Source organism: Diadema antillarum, unplaced genomic scaffold (genome assembly GCF_040938485.1).
Source record: "Diadema antillarum isolate AM-2024a unplaced genomic scaffold, OU_Dant_1.0 scf00000171, whole genome shotgun sequence".
Taxonomy (NCBI): domain Eukaryota; kingdom Metazoa; phylum Echinodermata; class Echinoidea; order Diadematoida; family Diadematidae; genus Diadema; species Diadema antillarum.
This window is the reverse complement of record NW_027271060.1, coordinates 125,415-149,469: the sequence shown is the minus strand read 5'-3', so window position 1 is coordinate 149,469 and position 24,055 is coordinate 125,415. Positions and strand designations below refer to the sequence as shown.

The window sequence follows — 24,055 nt, the reverse complement described above, 5'->3', positions numbered from 1 at the left end:
CTGTATGTGGTACAAAATATTTTTTGTCTCTGTATGTGTGTGTGTGTGTGTGTGTTTGATATGTTTTGTGAACTTTGTGAGTCCACTAATATTTGCAAAATTAATAACTTGCAAAACTATTGCCTCTTGCACCACAATGCTGTATAAGGTCAAAAAAAAAAAATAACTTGTCTTTTCTAAAGGGATAGCTGTTTAAATACTAATTTCTCATATTGCGGCAGTATACCTACACGTAGTTCTTGATTCCAAATTCAACCACTCTCGAAATTGTCGTACAAGTCCCAATCTGCAAAGTTATGGCAGGGAATAATAACATAAGAAAAAAAAAATGTTAACACAGTTATTATCCAGTTGGGTAAAACAGTGAAACAGTAAAACTGAGGTACAAATATTGTTATTGGACCTATCAAGACTGTAAATTTGAAACCTTTTTCTGCATTTATTCAATTGTATGTTTGTACAAAATGTATCCACTTACTTGTGTGGTCATACAGTGTACGTGCAGGTAATTTACAGACTTCCTTACATTATGAAATACCTAAAAGTATAGTTAAGTAGCACTCATTTCTACACATAACACGGTGCAATATATCCCTCGGCAAAAGGAGGCATTTTAAACGTGAGATCACAAATCTGAGCATGCAGTCGGAAATGGTGTCAAAGCTTCACTGCTCCCTGAGTTTTTTCAATTCAATTTGTCATCCCTGGAAATGTCAGTAGGGCTGCAGGGAGCAAAGGCGGCTTTTGTGAGATGAATCCAGAGGGGAATTCCTTTACCCTGTTAATACATGGATAATTGAGCGTCACCCAGGCGTAAAGCCCTCATACGAGCACCTCTAGCACTGGTGGCGGTATGATTACATACTGGTTTATGGGTGGGGTTTATGGTGGGACACACAACGAATGACATTGCTTACTGGTATGTTGAGTCAGAGAGACAGGCAAACTGGAGCAGTAGTAGAAGCAGTGCGCTTTCAGTGAGTTTTATTCTCTTCAATATATACTGATGTGTCATAAAAGTCAGCATCTGGGGAGGAAAAGGTAAAAGCAATGGTCAATGCACAGTCAATATTTTGTTACGACCAAAATCACTCTGAGAATATTCGCACAAAAAAAACAATCAACTGATGTTCAGGCGGTTTATTAACAGTGATATTGTGGGTACAGACTGGTAATCGGTTTCACATCAGTACAATAATGATCAATAAAAACAAATATAATCAGTAATGGAATCACTTACGTACGCATTACACGCAATGTCCCTGGAAATGTCCAAATACGATGCTTGATGCACAAACGAATGATCCGCGATGCACCGATGAATGATTCCTCTGACGTAACTCCAAAGGTACAGGTTACGATAGTCCACGGTATAAATCCGGGATAAAATCCACGATATACGTCCACGGCGAAACGTGCAGAGTCCAAATGTTGTGACGACCACGTCCAATTGATGCGTTGAATGATGATTCACTTAATATTGTCCAGCTAGGAATCCAGCCCGTCACAGCTTTTCCGTAGCAATGTCCATTGACATAAAAATATGGAATCTATCTTCAATGTAAGCAAATTAATTATCTGCAGGCAAAATGTCTCCCAGGCCTTATCTCCACAAACATAACAGGTCAGCAGGTAACACAGGACCGACTATAACAAGTCGCTTCAGAGCCAAAAATGACGTAACTCTCAGAGCAGAGGTGTTGGGTACTCTGCTTACTGCAGAATTTCTCTAGCTTATATACTATCTATTCACCCCTTCTAGCACATTCTATAACTCTCTCCAACCTACTAGCCAGTCCAAGTTCCAGGAATCCTGGATGATTCACTGCCTATCTATGTACAAAACATCATTGCCAAGAATAACTACCAATCACATTGGGCTACAGGGACAGTGCCTCACTCAGCCAAATATGTAAGCACTTCCCAGAAAATTCTGGAAAGGGTGAAATCATTCTAGATTGAGTGAGTTATAATGTATTTCCTCTTACATGCATGTACTTGTGTAGTTACATTGTATACCACCTAGAAAATTCTCCACTGATCTGGTCAGCCTGTATGTACTATATCTATACCACATAGAATGTTCTCCATGAATCTGGTCAAGCTGTGTACATACACATTAAAACAGCCATGCATACAGTACATCATACATATATGTACATAACTACTAGTGTGTACATTTGTGACACCATCCCCCATGGGAAAAAGAAAGCCTTGCCGTAGCAAGGGTTTCTTTTACCTTCACAATTTCTCATTATTATTTACAATGAATGTGAGGTAAAATCCAAGTCAAGCTACAATAATCACATACTATCACATGCCTTTTGGATAGCTGTATTAATTCCATGTTCTCTTTTCATGGGTACCATTTACAATGATTTTGCTTGGATTTTCGGAGCTTATACAATCATATCAAACTGTTTTGCACACATTAATGAATATGCTAAACACATACACTGGAAATGATATGCGGTGGAACCTTTTCACCCTTGAATTCTACTGTGCTATCCACTACCTATGTTACACCAACTGACTTTCTGTCATAGCACTCTTTCAACATGTTGACATGACACATTCTCTGATCTTTGCATCTGTCTGGTGTACTGATCACATGGTTCACATCATTGAGTTTCTTTTTGACACAGTATGGGCCACTGAACTTGGCTTTCAGTGGTTCACCTTGTATGGGCAGCAGTACAAGAACTTTGTCACCTGGTTCGAAAGTTCCAGCTTTGGCATTTTTATCTGCCTTTCTCTTTATAGAGTCTTGTGACACTTTCAAGTGTTCCCTAGCTACCTCACAAGCCTTTGAAAGCCTTTCACGAAACTTTGACACACAGTCAAGTAGGTGGACCTCATCATCCTCAGTCATGAATTTCTCTTTGATGAGCTTCAGTGGGCCCCTAACTTCATGACCGTACACCAACTCAAATGGGCTGAAACCCGTCGACTCATTTGGGGAGTCCCTCGTTACAAACAGCAGGAAAGGGATGCCCTTATCCCAATCCTCGGGATACTCCTCACAAAATGCCCTAATCATTGTCTTTAGGGTCTGGTGGTAGCGCTCCAACGCACCTTGGGATTGGGGATGATAAGCTGACGACTTCAGCTGCTTCACGCCCAAACGATACATCACCTCTTGAAATATGCCTGACATGAAATTTGACCCTTGGTCAGACTGCACTTCCTTGGGCAACCCATACCTAGTGAAAAACTGCACTAGAGCATCTACCACAGTCTTAGCAGTGATATTTCGCAATGGGATAGCCTCTGGAAACCGTGTAGACATATCCATGATTGTCAAGAGGTACTTGTGACCCGACCTAGTCCTAGGCAAAGGTCCAACACAATCAACTAGAACCCGACTGAATGGTTCTTCAAACGCAGGAATTGGAATCAATGGCGCCGGTTTCACTGAATGCTGTGGTTTACCAGCCACCTGACATGTGTGACAAGTCTTACAAAACTCAGCCACATCCACATTCAACCCTGGCCAATAAAAATGCCTCATGATCCGATCCTTTGTCTTTCTGACGCCTAAATGGCCGCCAACTGGTAACTCGTGAGCAATCCTCAAGATCTCACCGCGGTAACTAGGAGGGACAACAACTTGACGGACCACCGTCCAATCCTCATCAGCTGGCCTATGGGGAGGTCTCCACTTCCTCATCAAAATGCCATCTTTGACATAATAGCACTCAGGGACCTTTTCAGCCTCAGCCTCAGAACACGCCGTCTGAGACAAGCCTTTCAACTCAGAGTCTGCCTGCTGTGCTTCAACCAAGGAAGACTTGCTAAACAGCCCATCACTGTTAGCCTCGGAGCCTAATACAGCAACCCCATCATTCAAATCCTTGAAAAAGGTTTCTGCCAACCGAACACCGGAATTCTCCTCCACATCAACAGAATCCACATCATCTTGAACAGCTCTACGAGCCTGAGACCTAGTCACAACACAATCTGGGAAAATCCCAGGAAATTCCTCCTGCAACTGCTCAGTTTCAGCAACCACCACTGGTTTCTCCGAAACAACTGGAGACGCAACCACCTTGTCCCCAGCCAAGTCATTCCCCAACAAAAAGTCAATGCCTGCCATGGGCAACTCAGGAACAACTCCAACAGTGACAGGACCAGAAACTAGGTCACACTTCAAATCCACTCTATACAGTGGCACTGACATATAACTGCCATCAACAGTCTGAATCAAGACTTTTGCATTCACTGCACTATCTGGTGGAAAAGTCATACCACCATCCACCATCAACGACTGAGAGGCCCCCGTATCCCGTAGGATGACTACTGGCTTACCTGCCTCACCAGAAGTACATGGGGTCACCTCACCATCAAACAAAAAGCTACGATAGCTCTCATCCACCTGCTTCAGCCTATCTTTGAATTTGGGAGATTGACTTTCAATGGCCTGTGTTTCACTGAACGGGACACTGTTTTCAGGTAGGACACTTTTTGACATAACAAATCCCAAGTCCTTCTTTGTTTTGTTTTGCAACTTCCAACACTGTGACTTAACATGCCCTGTCTTGTTACAGTGAAAACATTTGATGACATTTGCACTTGTACTGGACCCTTTGTCAGATTGAGGCTTTGGTGCTGATGAAGTTTCAGAACTCGTGCCTTTTTCAGAACCAACATTCTTTGGACTGCTCGACTGAATTTTGTCTCTCTTATTTCCAGAGAAATTCCTGAAAGGTGGTCTGTTGTCATTTCTGTGGGTCAGCTCATACTCATCAGCCATCAAGGCTGCTTTATGGAAACTTGTCACTTTGTGATCATCCAAATGTGACCTCACACTGAAAGCAACACTCTTTTTGAATTCTTCCAAAAGAACAACCTCACGTAGGTTATCAAAGTCCTGATCCACTTTCAGGGATCTGTACCACCTATCAAACGTCATTTCTTTTTCACGAGCAAACTCAACATGTGTCTGGCCTGGTTTGCGGTACGAATTTCTGAACTTGTGTCTGTACGCCTCTGGCACCAACTCATAAGCATTCAACACTGCCTTCTTGACTGTAGCATAGTCACGTGATTGCTCTTTTGAGAGAGATGAGTACACATCGGCTGCTTTGCCGACAAACACACTTTGAAGGAGCATGGGCCAAAATTCCTGTGGCCAGTTCAAACTGTCAGCCACCTTCTCAAATGACACAAAATATGCATCGACTCTGTTTTCTTCAAACTTTGGCACCAATCGAATGTTCTTGGCCAAATCAAATTCAGAGGGAGCCCTTTCATGATTTCCAACAGTCTGTGCATGAGTCAATTCCATCTCACGCAATTTCAGTTGTTGCTCCATTTCCTTTTCAATTCTCTTCATTTCTATTCTTTCCTTCATTTCTAATCTCATCTTCTCTTTCTCCATTTCCAATCTAGCAAATTCAAGCCGTGTTTGATCGGAAATTTGAGCTTGATCTGGAGTGTCAATTTCTTCTTTGAGCTCCATGTGACCAGCTACTAAGTCAAGAATCTCTGCCTTTCTTGCACCTTGTGGAACATCTACATTCAAATGCTGTGCAACAGCAGTCAAATCACATTTGCGTAACCTTTGCAAATCTTTGAGGGACAAATCTGTCCTCTGAACAAATGCCTGAACATCCATTGTACTGATTGACATTGTCACTGTAATACACACAATATACAATTGAACAATCAATTCAACTGGTATTATGTCTGTACCAATATTCTAAGTTCCGGAACGTTCCAAATTCTAAATTTTGGCTTAAATTCACTTCTCGGACACAAGCCCCCAATTTTGTTACGACCAAAATCACTCTGAGAATGATCGCACAAAAAAAACAATCAACTGATGTTCAGGCGGTTTATTAACAGTGATATTGTGGGTACAGACTGGTAATCGGTTTCACATCAGTACAATAATGATCAATAAAAACAAATATAATCAGTAATGGAATCACTTACGTACGCATTACACGCAATGTCCCTGGAAATGTCCAAATACGATGCTTGATGCACAAACGAATGATCCGCGATGCACCGATGAATGATTCCTCTGACGTAACTCCAAAGGTACAGGTTACGATAGTCCACGGTATAAATCCGGGATAAAATCCACGATATACGTCCACGGCGAAACGTGCAGAGTCCAAATGTTGTGACGACCACGTCCAATTGATGCGTTGAATGATGATTCACTTAATATTGTCCAGCTAGGAATCCAGCCCGTCACAGCTTTTCCGTAGCAATGTCCATTGACATAAAAATATGGAATCTATCTTCAATGTAAGCAAATTAATTATCTGCAGGCAAAATGTCTCCCAGGCCTTATCTCCACAAACATAACAGGTCAGCAGGTAACACAGGACCGACTATAACAAGTCGCTTCAGAGCCAAAAATGACGTAACTCTCAGAGCAGAGGTGTTGGGTACTCTGCTTACTGCAGAATTTCTCTAGCTTATATACTATCTATTCACCCCTTCTAGCACATTCTATAACTCTCTCCAACCTACTAGCCAGTCCAAGTTCCAGGAATCCTGGATGATTCACTGCCTATCTATGTACAAAACATCATTGCCAAGAATAACTACCAATCACATTGGGCTACAGGGACAGTGCCTCACTCAGCCAAATATGTAAGCACTTCCCAGAAAATTCTGGAAAGGGTGAAATCATTCTAGATTGAGTGAGTTATAATGTATTTCCTCTTACATGCATGTACTTGTGTAGTTACATTGTATACCACCTAGAAAATTCTCCACTGATCTGGTCAGCCTGTATGTACTATATCTATACCACATAGAATGTTCTCCATGAATCTGGTCAAGCTGTGTACATACACATTAAAACAGCCATGCATACAGTACATCATACATATATGTACATAACTACTAGTGTGTACATTTGTGACACCATCCCCCATGGGAAAAAGAAAGCCTTGCCGTAGCAAGGGTTTCTTTTACCTTCACAATTTCTCATTATTATTTACAATGAATGTGAGGTAAAATCCAAGTCAAGCTACAATAATCACATACTATCACATGCCTTTTGGATAGCTGTATTAATTCCATGTTCTCTTTTCATGGGTACCATTTACAATGATTTTGCTTGGATTTTCGGAGCTTATACAATCATATCAAACTGTTTTGCACACATTAATGAATATGCTAAACACATACACTGGAAATGATATGCGGTGGAACCTTTTCACCCTTGAATTCTACTGTGCTATCCACTACCTATGTTACACCAACTGACTTTCTGTCATAGCACTCTTTCAACATGTTGACATGACACATTCTCTGATCTTTGCATCTGTCTGGTGTACTGATCACATGGTTCACATCATTGAGTTTCTTTTTGACACAGTATGGGCCACTGAACTTGCCTTCTGCTACTTGACATGTCCTTAGCTCTGAAACCATGTACCAGGTACATGTTATCGACTACAGTGCACTGGTTTGTTAAGTATTTCTCAATACCTTTCTGCTAGGTTTTTGTTTTGGCAAACCACATTTTTATTTGGTTGCTTGGAAACTGTAGGTGAACGGGAAAACAATTCGAAAAGTGAAATGTACTAATAATGACATGAATTTCATTCATCACAATTGAACAGTTTAACCAACCAATTTGACTGATAAGTAAGAAATGCCAGATTTGACTAAAAGGTCAACAGGTGTCAGCAGCATCAGATTGATCTTAATGATGGCTACAGTGTATCTTACGGACTACAAAGATCAGCATGAACATGTGTAGAACTGATATGTTGATGTGCTTTTTACTGAAAGTGGCACAACTACACTGTAGACCAGACATGTACGACTCATTAAAAAGATAAGATCTCTGGTAAATGTCCCCTTAGTGCGGGGTCTTATGTGAACGCGGGTACTGTCAACACATCCATTTATGACGTTGTTACAACTGCATTGTACATAGCCTTATAGAAGACATTTGAATGGCAATCCTGCACCTGACTGTACATGTACATAACGTACAGTGTATTATGTATACCGGTAAGTAGCCATCAAAAGGAAGATGGGTGATTGTGGTATATCTTAAGGAGATTTAGTGCACATGCCTGAGTGCATGATGTGATGGTCAAGTTTCACGTGCCTGGTACCCTCAAGAGCTATTTAGCGCGGTGCCTAATGTGACGACAGCACGGCCATCTCGAGTCGCCAATTTGTGCCTCTCGGCCTCGATTGGCAGTAATGTACACAGAGCACCCGGGCTCGCGGGTATCCCGATACCGGCAGCTGAGTGATGCGGTCCTTTTTAGGAGATTGGATGACTCCAGCAGGGTTAACCTTTCCTCTGACCTTGGCCATTGTTGAGTGGCAGAACGTCAGATGCTGTATTGTTATTCTTTAAGGTGTCCATGTTACCAGGAGATGATGGAATGACTCACTCTTTCCTAATCATCCAGTGGCTGTAAACCAAACTTTTCTGCCAAAATTGTGGGAATGAAAGTAATGAAAATAATTTATTACACTGTAAATGCTGTATAAGGCTACTTTGTACATTAATAGTATGTACCAGGTATGTTCCTTGAGGGACTGGAGGTACTGTACAGTGTAGTTGGCGTAGTGGAATGAATGTACAAAAGGTGTAGAGTTTACAGTTCACCATTTGTCACTGTATACATTGTAGACCTGAAGAGGTCTGGGTGGAGTAAAGGAGATTGTTTGTATCACTGCAAGACATTGCAAGCAGGGATTTTGACCACATTCTCAAAGACTACTGTATGCATTGATTGGGCCTGTTGAAATATGAAGACAGTTCAGCTTTAACACCTTCATTTCTGTTTGAATCTACAGTAAAAATATCTCTTTGGTGAGGTTAAGTAAAGAAAAAGCCAGAGGTATCCATGTGATACATGATGATGGGGAGTGATTTGCAGTCACACCAGTCAGTCATAAGAAGTAAAATTACAATTGTGCGTGTATACACCTCTTTGATACACGGTGTAAGCAAATATTGAACTGATCAGAGAACAGATTGTATTGTTTATTTTCCCTTTATCTATTAATATCCGCTTTGTTTGAAATGCAATCATTCCACCAAGTACATTGTATACATACACTGTATTTACTGTATGAGCTGAAATTTTCGCGGTGGTTTTATTTTTGCAAATTTCGCTAATCGCCTTTGAACCGCGAAAATAACAACACGCGAAAATAACAACGCGCGAAGAACTAAGTTCAGTTAGACCCTTGCAACCGCGAAATTAACAACAGGCGAAAATGTCCTCCAAGTAGCAGTATGCGAAAATTTCAGCTCGTACAGTATACTGTAAAACAAGGAATTTTCGCGTGCATTTTGATTTCGTGAATTTCGCGAGCGCCAAAATTCGCGAAATTGAAATGCACGCGAAAGCTTTTGTCTACACTACATGCACTGAATGCCAGTAGCAATTCGCGAAAATTTCATGCCACGAAAAAGGCTGTCGGCTCCAATTCGCGAAAATTTCATGCCGCGAATATATCATGTTTTACAGTACTGTGCTTGAATATAAAGTATAGTAACAGGTAACTGTATGTAAAACATACATGTAGGTACATTACATGTGTACACTTGTAAGTGATCAAATATTTTCACAGCTCATTTAGGCAAAAACATGAAAAGCCAATTACGAGCATAAAGAAACAATTTAAAGGAAGCTTGCACCTCCAACATCAATTCGCCATGATTTCATTAATTATTTTAGTCTATTATTTTAATCTAATGGACAGATCATCCTGGTCATCTGGTCTGTGTTGTTTCATTCTCTGTTTGAACAGGATTGATGAATCCCATAAATTGTTACATAAAGCTTTATGATGCATTGTGTCACTCTAAAAATGAGAGAAGTGCCCCTAACCGACTGAGAAAAAAAGAAAGGTCATTCGTACCAATGTGCCCGTGAGTTAAAACTCCGAACTGGCTTTTTTTAGTATATAATGTGCTAATCCCACAAACCGTTTCAATGTCTGTATACAAGACTGCATGTATACCTGACAGTGTATGATTTCAAATTCATAGGCATTTACTATTTGCTAATACTGTCCCATTATAGTCGGGTTGGATTTCATAATGACACCTGTGATGTCATGCGATGCCTGTATTGTGTGTTAATTTCACCATCCTACACAGGCTTGTATGTCTCATATTTCGTATTCCTAATTCTTAGAGGAAAAAAACATTATATCAACCCTATTCACTGCTTTGTGTTGTGCATGAGCTTCGCTTAAAGCGGTTGCTGATTTTAAATACCCTGGAATTCTAAGGTTACAGGGAGGTGTTGAATTTCATTGCAGTCTCTCAGTCTCATAATAACATACACTTGTACACTATACTGAATGTGAGTGCCACATACCGATACTTGTACAGACAGTTCTCAGCATGCAATCCTGTGTAGGAGTAGAAAATGCCCTGGCTGGATGTACTTGGTGTACCAGCAAGTGTGATATCATATTCAGTTGTATAATCACTCGTTGCCTAGCTTCTTTGGACACCTACAATGTACATGTAGGCCTACACTGTAGTTGCCAATATTTATTGTACATGCCTAGAAAAAGAATTCAGCCTTGTTTGTTATTCATGCATGCTGCATCATGGCCAGTTGGATATTATGATACATGCTCTTCATTAAATTGACACTTTGGGATATCCTATTCCTTTCTGTACAGTCTTCTGCTATCCTCATTGTCTGTATTAAAGATACAGACAACATTCCATCATAGTGGATAGTAAACTACACATTGTACATTGTAACTGCAAGGTAAAGACATTGAAGTCAATGTCATCCTGATGACCAAAAACAAACAAGCAAGCAAACAGACAGACAAACAAAAAAACAAACAAACATTAAACACATTGCAAAACTTTTGTGAAAAACAAGAAATTAATGATAGTTTCTTTGTATACATCAAGCAGTACTGTGTCTGTTGGTTATTGCATACAGATACAGAGTCAGGCCTGTTTATGTGTGTGTCTGTGTGTGTGTGTGTGTGTGTGTGTCTGTGTGTGTGATGTCACTGGTGTACTGCTTGTAATTATTCACATGATTATTCACTTTTTGTTGCTGAGAAAGAACAAACAGACCTTGGACACTGTCTAAAGGAGTTCATTGATATCATTTGGAGACTGGAGTCATGTGATTTCCTTTGAGAAATATGCAAGTGCTGACATTTCTCATTTTTCAGAGTTGATAACTATGGTGCTCCAACCAATATTTTTACTTGCCTACAGTATGTTGATGCAGCAACCAGTGTTTGCTGACATTTAAACGACCCATAAATGTAACTGTCTATTTTTGTTTATTAAACTCAACCACATTTGCTTCCTTGAAACAGCTTTTATTGCATATATGTGAACAGTTTATACTTTATTCTTCCTTTTTCTAAATGGCTGAATGCACTGACTCTAGAGATGCTCTAGATATTGTGTGCTACTGTGGATATTGAAATTACAAAATACAAAATAACCATTTCAGATAAAGATACATTGTACATGTCATTGATTCTGCCAAGCATGCATATATTACAATATTCCATATTCCACACAGCATTTGCTGGCATAGAATCAATATTGAAATGACGGTGACGATGCTGCAGTTTCATTATCTACCAATGAGGCTGTTTGCAGGAGTGCCTTGTGTCAACAAATCAAGCTAGTTGCGGGAGACGATGAAAATGGGATGTGTTTTGTGCAGGTTGGGAGAGGAAGTCTTCCCTATGCGTGTGTCTTTGAGCTCTTTCAGACTGACAAAGGAATTGGTTTGTGTCGGAGTTTGAAACGTGCTTTGTGGCACTCAATTTAGTCCTTAGATGTAAGTCTGAAAGCAAACTTAATCAAGTTCAAATTGAGTTTGGTCAGTCACGCTCAGGAATCATTTTCCAATTTCCTTGAGTTTTGCACAACTCTGGGTTCTAGTTGATAATCTGAATGGATTAAACCTTACAATTTTGAGGTGATGAGACTTTGCTTGATCATTGTTCATTTCCACTATTACATAGGATGCTGTTTTGGATCAGGGTGTCTACACTACAAGTGTGGACAATGCGTATAATGTGTGTACAAGGAGCTTTGTGTTTAAAATTAGTAGGCCATAGGGTTTGTGACAAGGCTGTCTTAATTGCTGTAAATGTTGTGAGCAGTTTGTGGTAGTATAGACTCATTTCAGAGTGTGAACATGCTGTATGAGGAAGATACTGTGTATTCCCGAATTTTAATTACAAACGAGAAAGTTGTGCAATCTGAAAGGGGACCGTGTCTGCGGTTCATTCCAGGACTAATTACGAGGCTGACTGGAGAGCCTATGTATGTACAGTAGTACATGTTGTAGACCTTGAGAGAGACTTGTATTGTGCAGCCTCATGCAGCTGCCAGCTTATTACAGTTTTTGTACAGCCTAGTGAATTTCTAACTAGTAGGGTACATGGTGTACAGCTTTTCAAATATTCCCCCCCCCCTTTATTTGTTGTTCATGCTTAGTGTAATGCTACATATATCCTACAGGAATACTTACAGTAGCATTGTAGCTACACTGTACTATCATGCTTTATTTGGGACCATCTTTTTTTCTCACATTTATCAGAAGAATGACTTTTGTAACAATGTTATTAAAGGGACTGTACAGTAGTGGTTGAGGTGGGGATTCGTGTTTTGAAAATTCCTAAGTGAGATAATGAGAAACCTCTTATGAAATATGAAAGAGCATGTGATTTGAAGAAGGATTCAACGTTTATTTGATGAAAATTGGTTTTCAGATGGCTGAGATATCCCCAAAAGTGATAATGATAAAAGGCGACATGCCCCACCTTTATTAGGATCTCTTTGTTTCTCCTTGTTTTTGGATATCTCAGACATTTCAAAACCGATTTTCATCAAATAAACTTTTGATACCCCTTAGAATTGCATGCTCTTTGACATCTCATAGAGTGGTTTCTGAATATCTCGCAAAACGTTAAAAAGCTAAATCCTCACCCCGACCAGAACTGTACACACCCTTTGAATGAAACAATGATTATAAATTCTAAGGAAAAATTTATTTAGGTAACATTTTAAAGTATTAAAAAAAAAATCTAAAACATACTTTTGTATTCGTGAGATGTATATGGGCAAGTCCAAGATAAGGTCCCCTCAGAAGGCAAAATTTCATCTTTGCTCAATATTGACATATTTGGTATCATTTTAAAGCTTATGAGTTGAAGTTTTGATTTCCATGGAGGAAAAAATGATATTATGTAAATTTATGCAAATTTCAAGGGCTTCATTTGCATAAATGTAAAACACAGCGTTACGTATGGGACATTTATAAAAATTCATATTTATTCAAAGGAAAGCAAATGATATTTGATTAATATGTGGACATAAGAAGTTCATCAAATAGTTTAACTTGGTATGAAAATTTAGGGATTATGCAAATGATTATGCAAATTAGCTCGTGTCCTATCATGAGATGTCCCATACGTAACAAAATGAGGTCATTTTTTTAGGTTTTTTCTGAAATTGCTAAGGTTATTTGAATGCCCTTTTGGAAAGTTCTAATTTATTGTTTAGAGAAATTAAATACCATAGAAAAAAGAAAAAACAGTAAAAGAAATGTTCTTTATTAGGCATTGAAATAATGTTACGTATGGGACAAATGCGTTACGTATGGGACATCCTCATATATATTGCATGTGAATGCATGTAACTAGCTGGGAAGGTCTCTCAGTACACAAATGGTCAATCATCCTGGAGAAAGCATCCCAACTTTGTAGCTACTTTTTTAGTTATAGACACTTGAAACAATACATGTACTTGACTGAACAATTTTCAGAAAGGGGGAGGGGAAGATGGCAAAATACACAATGAAAATCAGCATTAAAGGGATGGTATAGTTTTGTAGGAATGGGGATTCAGTTTCCAACATTTTATGAGATGACTGGAAACCAATAATATGAATTACTAAAGAGCATACAATTCTAAGACTAGAGGAATTCAAAGTTAATTTGATGGAGATCCAATTTGAAATGGTTGTGATATAAAAAACTAAATGAAATAAAGTAAATTTTTTTTTTTAATTGCAAGTGATACACAAATTGTCCTTATTCAGTTTTCAATAGTAGCCACAACAAAATTCATGGGTATACATACTGAGGTGTGACTCAAATCAATGACCTGACTGCTAGACAGACATCATACATCTACTCAATTACTGGAATTCCACGCAGCAGGTATTGCTTATCTATTAAAATTAATATTTTTTGTGTCAAGTTGTTTTTTATTGAAACTAAATGGCAAACTGCCCTTCATCAATGGAAGTAAACACTTTAGACTATTCAATGCTTTAGTAGTAACTATCCTGATAAAAATAGGGCATACATACTCAGGTTGGTCATAAAAAATATAGAATATGATTGAATATGATTATGATGGTAAATATTTGGGGGATATTGTTCCCTTGACAATCTGGATCAGTATTTGAGTAATTTCAACTGATTCCACCTCAATAATTATGCAAAAATTTGTTTATGGGTATTTTGCAAAATTATTTTGCAAAATACCCATAAACATGGTTCTCCACACACTAAACGAATGGGGGACAAAGGGCATGCATACTCAGGTTGGTCATAAAAATATAAAAATATGATTGAATATGACTATGATGATGAATATTTGGGGAATATTGTTTCCTTGACAATCTGGATCAGTATTTGAGTAGTTTCAACTGATTTTACTTCAATAATTATGCAAAATACCCATAAACATGGTTCTCCACACACTAAATGAATGGGGGACAAAGTGTCCCATACATAACTGTCCCATACGTAACACGTCATGTCTGTCTTTAATTAGAACCTGTAATTAGAGCTTTTTGCCTAATGACATGAAACTTACCTGTGATAATCTTGAGTGTTGTGACTTTCATCACAGTGAGTTACAAGTTGTAGAATGAAATACTTTCAGAGAGTTTTGAGGTTGAAAAAAATGTTCCAAAAAACAAAATTTTTCTGGTCCCATACGTAACGGCACATATTTTCTCTTCTAGAATATAATTGTCAAGGTCATTTTTCTCAATTTTTTACATGATTATACTTCTCCTAGATATCAATCACCATGATAAAGTTCAATATGATCAAAGGCCATTAACACTATTTTTCAGGTCATAAAAGTCTCTGAATGTCCCATACGTAACGCGCGTGTTATCTTGGACTTGCCCATATTCACACACTAGGACAACTCCAGACATGAGGGTAACTCCAGGGCAAATATTCAATCAAAGTGATTTTTGGGGCATATCTGAGCTGAGAGGATGTGATTCATGCCCAAACTGTGCTCACACAATTGATTCTTGATAGGGGAAATTTAATTACTGCCCTTTTTTTGAAAGGGATTATCAGAGACTGAGTGCGAGGCTACATCATATGAGCCGTCTATATTTTGGATTGTCAGCAGACATTCAAAGTACGCAGTGACATTGAATGTAACAGGAGTCATACCATGTTGACAGGCAGCCCTCTCCTGCACAACTCACATTCCGTGACTCATACTCTTTATTGCTGTTGCCATCATATCTAGATTACCTACATATTACATGTACACATGTACGTATACATGTAGACTGCAATTAATGTACTTTGATATGCTTGTCACGTACACTTAACGGTTAAACTGACAGATCACGTTTGCAATAACTGTTGCTACTGTTTTCATATTTCTTGCACTGCCTCACAATACAGAAGAAAACAAATTGCCCCCACTCATCAAAACAAAATTGTCCTATCAGCATTGACAGTTGTAGTTTGTGCGTACATTGTAGTATTAAATCCTGAGTTCTAAATCGAGATCACCAGTGCAAGTATAGAAACTTTCAAAATTATAAAGCATTATTCTTTGTAAACTTTGATATGAAGGAGGAAGAAGACTTGCAAATAATCTTGTGTGGGTCTTTTTTTTTTACTTTGTACTGACAGCTGTAGGCCTTAGGACAAGTTCACCTTCATATACATTGGGATTGAGAGAATGCAGCAATATATATTAGTAGAACACATCAGTGAAAGTTAAAGGAAAATTGGACAATCCGTTCAAAAGTTACGAATATTTTAAAGGACAAGTTCACCTTCATAGACATGTGGGTTGAGTGAATGCAGCAATATTAATAGAACACATCAGTGAGAGTTTGAGCAAAATCGGATAATCCGTTAAAAAGTTACGAATATTTTTCTGCTCAGTCACGGCTGGATGAAAAGACTACTATAGCTTGTGATGTCACATGAGTACAACGATATAAAGAAAGAATAAAGAAAATTCAACATATTTCCATTTTTCTCGCACAACAAAAGAACACTCGACTTCTCTCTTTCAGAATGCAGGGGGAATGATATTACCCATAACATACATGTACAGTGTACATCAGTAGCAAGTCGAAGAAATGTGCACTTTATTCAAAAAGTAAAGTTTTGTGAAATTCTCTCTATTTTCCTTTTATAGTTGTACACATGTGACATCATACACTTTAGTAGTCTTCTCTTCCAGCAGTGACTGCGCAGATACTTAAAATATTCGTAACTTTTGAACAGATTGTCCAATTTTCCTCAAACTTTCACTAGTGTGTTCTACTAATATTGCTGCATTCTCTCAATCCTTATGTATATGAAGGTGGACTTGTCCTTTAAACAGGGCCTACAGCTGTCAGTACAAAGTAAAAAAAAAAAGACCCACACAAGATTATTTGCAAGTCTTCTTCCTCCTTCATATCAAAGTTTACAAACTATATAAGGTCAACTATATAACTATATTACTTTGTATATACAGTAATATAAAGAAAATAAAAGGAGAATTTCATAAAACTTTACTTTTTGAATAAAGTGCACATTTTTCTTCGACTTGCGACTGACGTACAAACTGTATGTTAGGGGTAATATTCCCAATGCCTTCTGAAAGAGGGAAGTCAAGTGTTCTTTTGTTATGCAATAAAAATTGAAATATGTTGAATTTTCTTTATTCTTTCTTTGTATCGTTGTACTCATGTGACATCACAAGCTATAGTAGTCTCTTCATCCAGCTGTGACTGAGCAGAAACTTCAAAAATTCATAACTTTTTAACGGATTGTCCGATTTTGCTCAAACTCTCACTGATGTGTTCTACTAATATTGCTGCATTCACTCAACCCACATGTCTATGAAGGTCAACTTGTCCTTTAATTCTTCGAAGCAATTAAATGCTGGCGGAAATCACTTATGAACAAATGTTCAGATTATTGTTTTTCTCCCGTAATAGTAATAGGTCCAACATATATGTAATCGTGTCATTGCATTTTATAAGCTTCTGGTGATAATTCAAATAATTTGACATGATCAGAATAGTCTATTTCTGCTTATTTGTGAATTTATTGTTTATTTTGTGTTTGCTTTATAAATTTGCTGGATAGAGAAGTATAATTTCTCAACTTGTTTATCCGTGAAGGTTGCCAAACTAATAAGTAATATCTGTTGTTTCCTTCCTTTGTGCAGAGATGCCAGGCCATCTTCCTTACGGGTCAACGGAGAGGTCAATGGTGAAATCAATCTTCGCATCCAGAACCTGGATTCCCTAATGAAGAGGATCAAGTCCTTCTATCTGGTAGGTGTGCCAATATCCACATAAATTTGCATAAGATTCAGAATGTGGGCCCCTAGAGTGGTAGCTGTAAAACCAGAAACATTCGCGGCATGAAACTTTCACGAATTGGAGCCGACAGCCTTTTTCGTGGCATGATTAACATTCACTAATTGTTGACTGGCATGCAATGCATTGGGTAGACAACAACCTTCACATGCATTTTACTTTCGTTCATCTTGGCTCCTCACGAGGTTCGTGAATGTTTTATGCACACAAAAGTGTTTAGTTAGATCTGCCAACTGTTCCTATTTGATTGGAACGTTAGGCTTCATGTAAACTTGAACTTGTTCAAACTGAAGAATTGGAGATGGATCAAAATCTCTGATTTTGCAGCTTTACTCCCATTTACTCTGATGTCCTCAGCTTCAGGGTGAACTGATAGGTACAATATATCTGTGCTGTAGTAAAGAGGAACTGATAGAGGAGTCTTGTCAATAGAACCCCACCATACAATGTATGATTAGAATTTACTGAAGATCAGCCACAGGTTAAATCAATGTAGGAGTGAAAGTTCTGTGGTTTTCTGAGGAAATCAAGAATCCGGAGGTTTGTCTCATTCTCGGTAAAATGGGGAGACATTCCAGGTGATTCAGGCTGTGTGTGTAATTTTTGAAACAGCAGGAGCTCACACATGTCTTCCAGTCGGCCACCCCAGGGCATCCGCCTGCTCACTCGTTTCCTCCGCGATAGACTAAGGCATAATGGAAGAGTGAGTGTGTTGAGGAAAGCCCAACCTTCGATCTCATCCACAGTGTTAGGTGACCCCTGGCTCTAGTGGTTTAGTCATCAGACCCTCAGATCTTTAGGGCCAGTGGGAGATTAACCTTATCATAGTAGGGTCATGCGGGGTCAAAGGGTCAAGGGCCTCCTGTTCCTGTCTGCAACCCTAGAGTCTGGCTGCACACTTGATAATAAATCCTTCATCCAGAATCTGATAACATTGTCCTCAGGTGATCCCAATTATTATATATCAATCTATTTCCTCTTCACCATGCTGATATTTGCAAGTTATGAGAATGACAGTGTACCCGGTATTCATACTTAATACATAGCAGGGGTGTATCCAGGATTTTTTCTGGGGGGGTCGTAATCAAAATTTTTGGACCTTTGCCTTTGCGAGGGAGCGGAGCGACCGAGCGGGGGAAGGGTGTGGGAGGGGGGTGTCCCCCCTCCCACGGTAGGGAGTTTTTGAATTTTGTATCTTAAAATGGGGCCATTTGGTGCATACAAAAGTGACTTTTTCGGCATGGCAGTGCGGCTTAGAAATAAGGTAAATTATGGCATATTAAAACTAAGTTACGAAATTTACGAGGTTTTTGACAATTTGCTGGAACACCGGTCACTTTTTTTCCCTGTTGTAGGCCTATATAGAGTAAAAAGCCCTCAAAAAACAAAAATGTCTTTTACAAAAAGTGGACCTTTTGAAAATTTGGGGGGGGGGGGGGGGGGTCGTACGACCCTCCCGACCCCCCCTTGCATACACCCATGCATAGAAATGGCTTGATTACAGTAGCAGTGCTACAAAGGTGTATCCCACTGACCTCTTGCATTATAAAGAATGAACATTTTCTTCTTTGGGAGACTAGGTGTGGAGTTTCATGTTTCATTGTTCAGTCGAAATTTCATTTAAGATACAAAATGTAGGTTGTCCGGCATGTATGCCTGTTTGCCCTTCCCTCTTTTGTTTTTTCTACTACAGCTGTACATGTAGGATGTTTACATTGGGGTGAAGGGTCAGGGTTTAGGTATGTGGACATGCAGCCTGCACATGCTGAGTCATGGGAGTTCTAAAACATTCTTAACCTGGCCTACAGAAAAAGAAAGCACAGAGGGCAAGTGGGATATGTATGTAGAAAAATACACCAATTTAATGTTCTCTCGTTCAGTTAATGTGGCATGAAATGAATCATCCTGCACCTGCCTGACTCTTTCTCTTTTTCTTTCCCTCTTTCTTACCCATAAAAAAGTTTTGGGGTCAGGGTGAGGTGCAAGTATGTAGGCATACATGTACAAGCAGCACACATATCCCTAGTTCAAAAATAGTATTATCCTGAGCTGCAGAATGGATGAATAGGGGGAAACTGAGAATTGTGTGCCAGGTGTCTTGGTTTCCTTTCTTGATCTCCATTGTTGCAGCAAGTGTGAACACCTCTAAGTGTTGTATTTTCTGGTGATTATAACAACAGAACCCCACCCCCAACAAAAAAAAAAGAAAAAAAAAAAAGAGTTGGGTCAGTATGTTGAATTGGGTAGGCCTAGGCCTACAGGTTGTACATATTATCACCTAAGTAGCCATTATATTTTTTAGTCTTAAAAAAGATTTTTGAAATATAACATTACTTACATTGTATCTCTTTATAGAAACAAATGTTGTGTGAAATTGTAACATTTTACTTTATGGAGAAAATAGTTTCCATGTAATGAGAGTTAATATCATAAAGCAGAAGTGTAGGCCTACATGCAGGCCTGGCTACAAGCTTGTACATGTTTAAATGTACAATGTACGTAGTGCATAGTGTCTACCAGCCCTGAAAAATGAACAGACATGTATCCATACATTTAGGGCCCATAGGCCTACAGTTTGTATGTTATCTTTGTGTACAGGGTCTGCAGAGTGGTACATTGTGTATCACATTCCTTATCAGTTGCCACTTCTTGGATACTGCATGAGCACTTTGTCCATATTACTGTTGGCATCTGCAGTCTGTGGGTGTAAACAAACCATGCTCAAGTCAATAATCAGCTGTTAGTCTAAACAATACATGTGTGCCATGCTTGTCAGATCCGGTATCCATTAGGCTTGATGAAGGATGGTTAATACGCAGGTCTCTATTGACACTTCATATTACCTCAAGTCTCTAACAGGGTGGCTGTTTAAAGACTGCACTCATTCAAGAGCCCAATGTGGGGGTAATAGAACCAGTTTGCACAACTTAGTGGACCGAGCCAGCCCTCACAAGAACTAGAGCAAATTGAGGCTTTAAATGGGCAGCAGGTCCAGATGCACAGTATGCCATGGAGGAAAGCAGAGAGCTTGTATTGAAACTATTGTGGCCCTCAAGATGGTGACAAAGTGGTACCAATCGTTTTGGAATGGCCATAAAATTGGATTCTCACAGTAAACATGCATTCTGTGTCATAGCTTTCAAAGGACTGACTATAGGGGTTGTGGACATGGTGTCATTTCATTGACTATAGCATTAAAACGTCAACTTGTTCATGTATCAGTGAATGCTCCAATATTCGCCTCTCTCATTTGCATAACACAAGAAATATTGTGCAATACAATCATTTACAGATCATGATCGTTACCTCATTCATCAGTGTGTGGAATACGTGTAGACTGAATGATCTACACGCTGCCACTCGTTACACTCAAGAAGTGTATGTTAGTTCTTCTGTGTAATTGTGGGAAGTACAGTACTGTAATTTCATAAATCAGTATCACCCTGAAAGAGACTTTCTTGCATCATAAATGTGAATTTATCTGTAACCTTAACTACCAACATGATACAACATTCAAACATGTGAATAATGACAAATAGGCCTACATCCTGCAGTGTAATTACAGTGATTTCTAAATTTATGCTTGGATGCATCATTCAATTTGTGGAATGTCAGTGATATACTGTATCTACAAGCTGTTAAATACATCATACTGAGTACATGGCAAGAATCATTAGCTGGCGTAGAATGCTCTAAAACGTGTGGAGAATCTCCTAATGTATATTTCACTGAAAGTGAGTCTGCTAACCCTGTGTGTGCAATCGCTGCGATTGGCAGAATTGCGTTTGTGCGGCAATGGTTGAGCAGCACAGCAGATGACGAGGTATTGATTTGGAAACCGCAAATACCAGGTGAAGTCAGCAGATGTGTGCGTGGAAGTGTGAATCATAACAGGGGACAACACCCAATCCGATTGTGTGCAAAGTCATTGAGCATGCCCAAGCACCAATGATTTAAGGATTATCAATGCCATGTCAAAAACGTAGCTTAGTACATCTGGGCCCCGTTTTATCAAAAGATGAATGTATTATCAATTTCCTTACTACACAGGCTGCCATAGACTTTATGATAGAAATCAATAGGCTTATTAATCAATTATAACTCTTCATAAAATAAGGCCATGCAGTGTGTTTTGTAGCATTGTTTGAAGCTTTTTTCATTCTTTCTTCTTTTTTTTTGCATGAAATCCTGACTTGTGCAGCATTGTAACTTAGTTTTATGCCAGTCTAAAGAATCATTCTTTAATGTTTTATTGTTTTGTATCAAAACAAAGAAAAATCATAGTTGATTATCTATAAACAAAAAGATCTTCAGATTTGAACAACTGATGCTGATGGAGGAAGATGTGTGATGTCACATTACTGAAAAAAAAAATCAGTATGAAACTGTACAATAGGCCTACACAATCCATAACAATGTCCAGTGCATGTGACACGTGCTGGACGGCAAAGTGCAAGAGGTCAGTCTTGTGCAGAATGTTGGCATTGTCCTCTACAGTGGTTTGGCTTTGTACTGTCCAGTCCTTGAGCTTGTCTCTCTCTGTCCAGTGGAAATGCCAAGGTCATGGATTCATCTTGCTGCCAGCTGTCCAATGCAAACACCAGTCACTGCTAACAAAGATCTTTCGCCTATTCAGCCCCACAGTACCATTTGTCTCCTCACATGTGGCTTGCGAGTTGTCGGTGAGACATGCAGTTTCTTTCTGCCACATCTTGGTGTGGGAAATGCAAAAGCCACTCCGCATTTATGATCCATGCGGTGCCCTCGGCAGCAAGCGCATTCGAATTGATCCGCTTCGTTAGTCAGCCGGTCCAGCGCGTAGTATTGATCTCTTTCCCAGATCACTCTCAAACAATGGCGTGCAAGAGCCAGCAGAAGGCCCTGCCGAAAGAAGCCGATCCTTCCTTTTGTAGGCTTGCTGTAAGCTGTCGGGGATAAGTTCCCCGTCAGCTCCGTTTACTGAAGAATGCAACCATTTTGCCTGGGAGCATCATCGCCTCATTGTATGAAGTATATTGTAAAGGAGTATTTTGCCAGGGCACATACTGCTGTGGGGGGAACAGAGAATAGGGCTTAACATTCCTCAGAGAAAGAAGTTAGCACAACACGTGTTCCCAAATGTAGTCAGTTGTAGGCTAATCAATGTAAATACAACACTTATCCCATGAAATGATTTGTTTCACTTGTGTGTAGCTACATATTTCTGTATCTGTGTGGGCAGCTTCATGTGATGAATTGTTGTGTTGTGGTGTTTATACATGTACTGGCACATGGTTCATTGAGTATAAAATTAGTGTTTTGTGTAATCACCTGAGTGATCATGAGAAAAGAGAATTGAAGGGTCCAGGTACTGTACTGTAGGTTTTGCTTGGTTAGGCACCCTATCTAAGTTTATATACAAACAAAAACAAATTGTTTTGTGAAGGGACAGTATCCATAGTGTTTTAATTGTCTTTGTATTATTCTATCTGTTTGTGTACATGTGGCAAGCTGTTTTGTGCCATAAAATTTTTCAAGTGTGTCGAGAGTGTAGAGCTGCATATGATTTGAGGCGCTTTGATGGTGATACATCAATTTACATGTATGTTGCATCCGAGTATATTTGTGAGGGTGAAGTGATAATTGTTTGACTGTCAAGGTTGCAGAATGAGTCAAAATGCTGGCTGATTTTGAGTGAATTACATTTTGTATTTTTGTATTTACTGGTTCAGGAGCTGCTTGTACATTGTATGAATGTAGTCAATAACATCTTGTGTCTTGTGTTGCATGTTCAAGTGATATATTCATAGACATCAGTCTGACTTCAGTCAACCTCTAGATTGCTCATGAATGTCTGTCATATGACTGTTCAAACCAAGTCTCCACTCAGCCTAGTTTAATTACTAGTACAGTGTACTATGCATTTGATTAAAAGTAAATATCATGTTCATTGTAGCAGTGGTTCTAGTGGATTCAACTCTGTGACAAGGACTGTTTACAAAATTGTTTTAACTACAGTCATTTGTCTCTGGCGGGAATCAGAATTCTTCATGCATGAGTCCTACACAGTCACAATTTCTTATCACCTTTGTTGATATCTCCCTTATCACAAGAATTTGAATACTTAAGGGCTTTTTACACTTGTGTTTCTTAACCCCGGACTTTCTCTGACCCAGGACTATCGTTAGTCCCTTCCAATTTTTTCAGCTTTTTACACTGGCCAATTAGTCCCGTACTATCTCTTGTCCGGGGCTAAGGAGAAAACTGACCTTTTTACACTCGTATTTCTTAGCCCCGGACTTTCCAAACCACATGAATATTCATAATTACGCTGTGTACTGTACACGTACACGCACGCACCGGCAGCACTTGATTGCCTCGTTTCTGATTGGTCAGTGAGGGTCGGACTTCGTCTCCGTCGCTTAGCCCAGGATTATTTTTTCGTTCTGTTTACACTCACTTGCTTG

General features: G+C 39.2%; 1 protein-coding gene across 1 annotated transcript in view; it reads left to right on the top strand.

Moving 5' to 3' along the window:
- LOC139722774 (girdin-like) overlaps positions 1–24,055 on the top strand; it is a 107,714-nt gene that overhangs the window by 5,698 nt on the left and 77,961 nt on the right. The window contains exon 3 of the mRNA XM_071634060.1: positions 17,456–17,564. Coding sequence (XP_071490161.1) covers positions 17,456–17,564 — 109 coding nt within the window. The remainder of the gene's footprint in view (positions 1–17,455; positions 17,565–24,055) is intronic.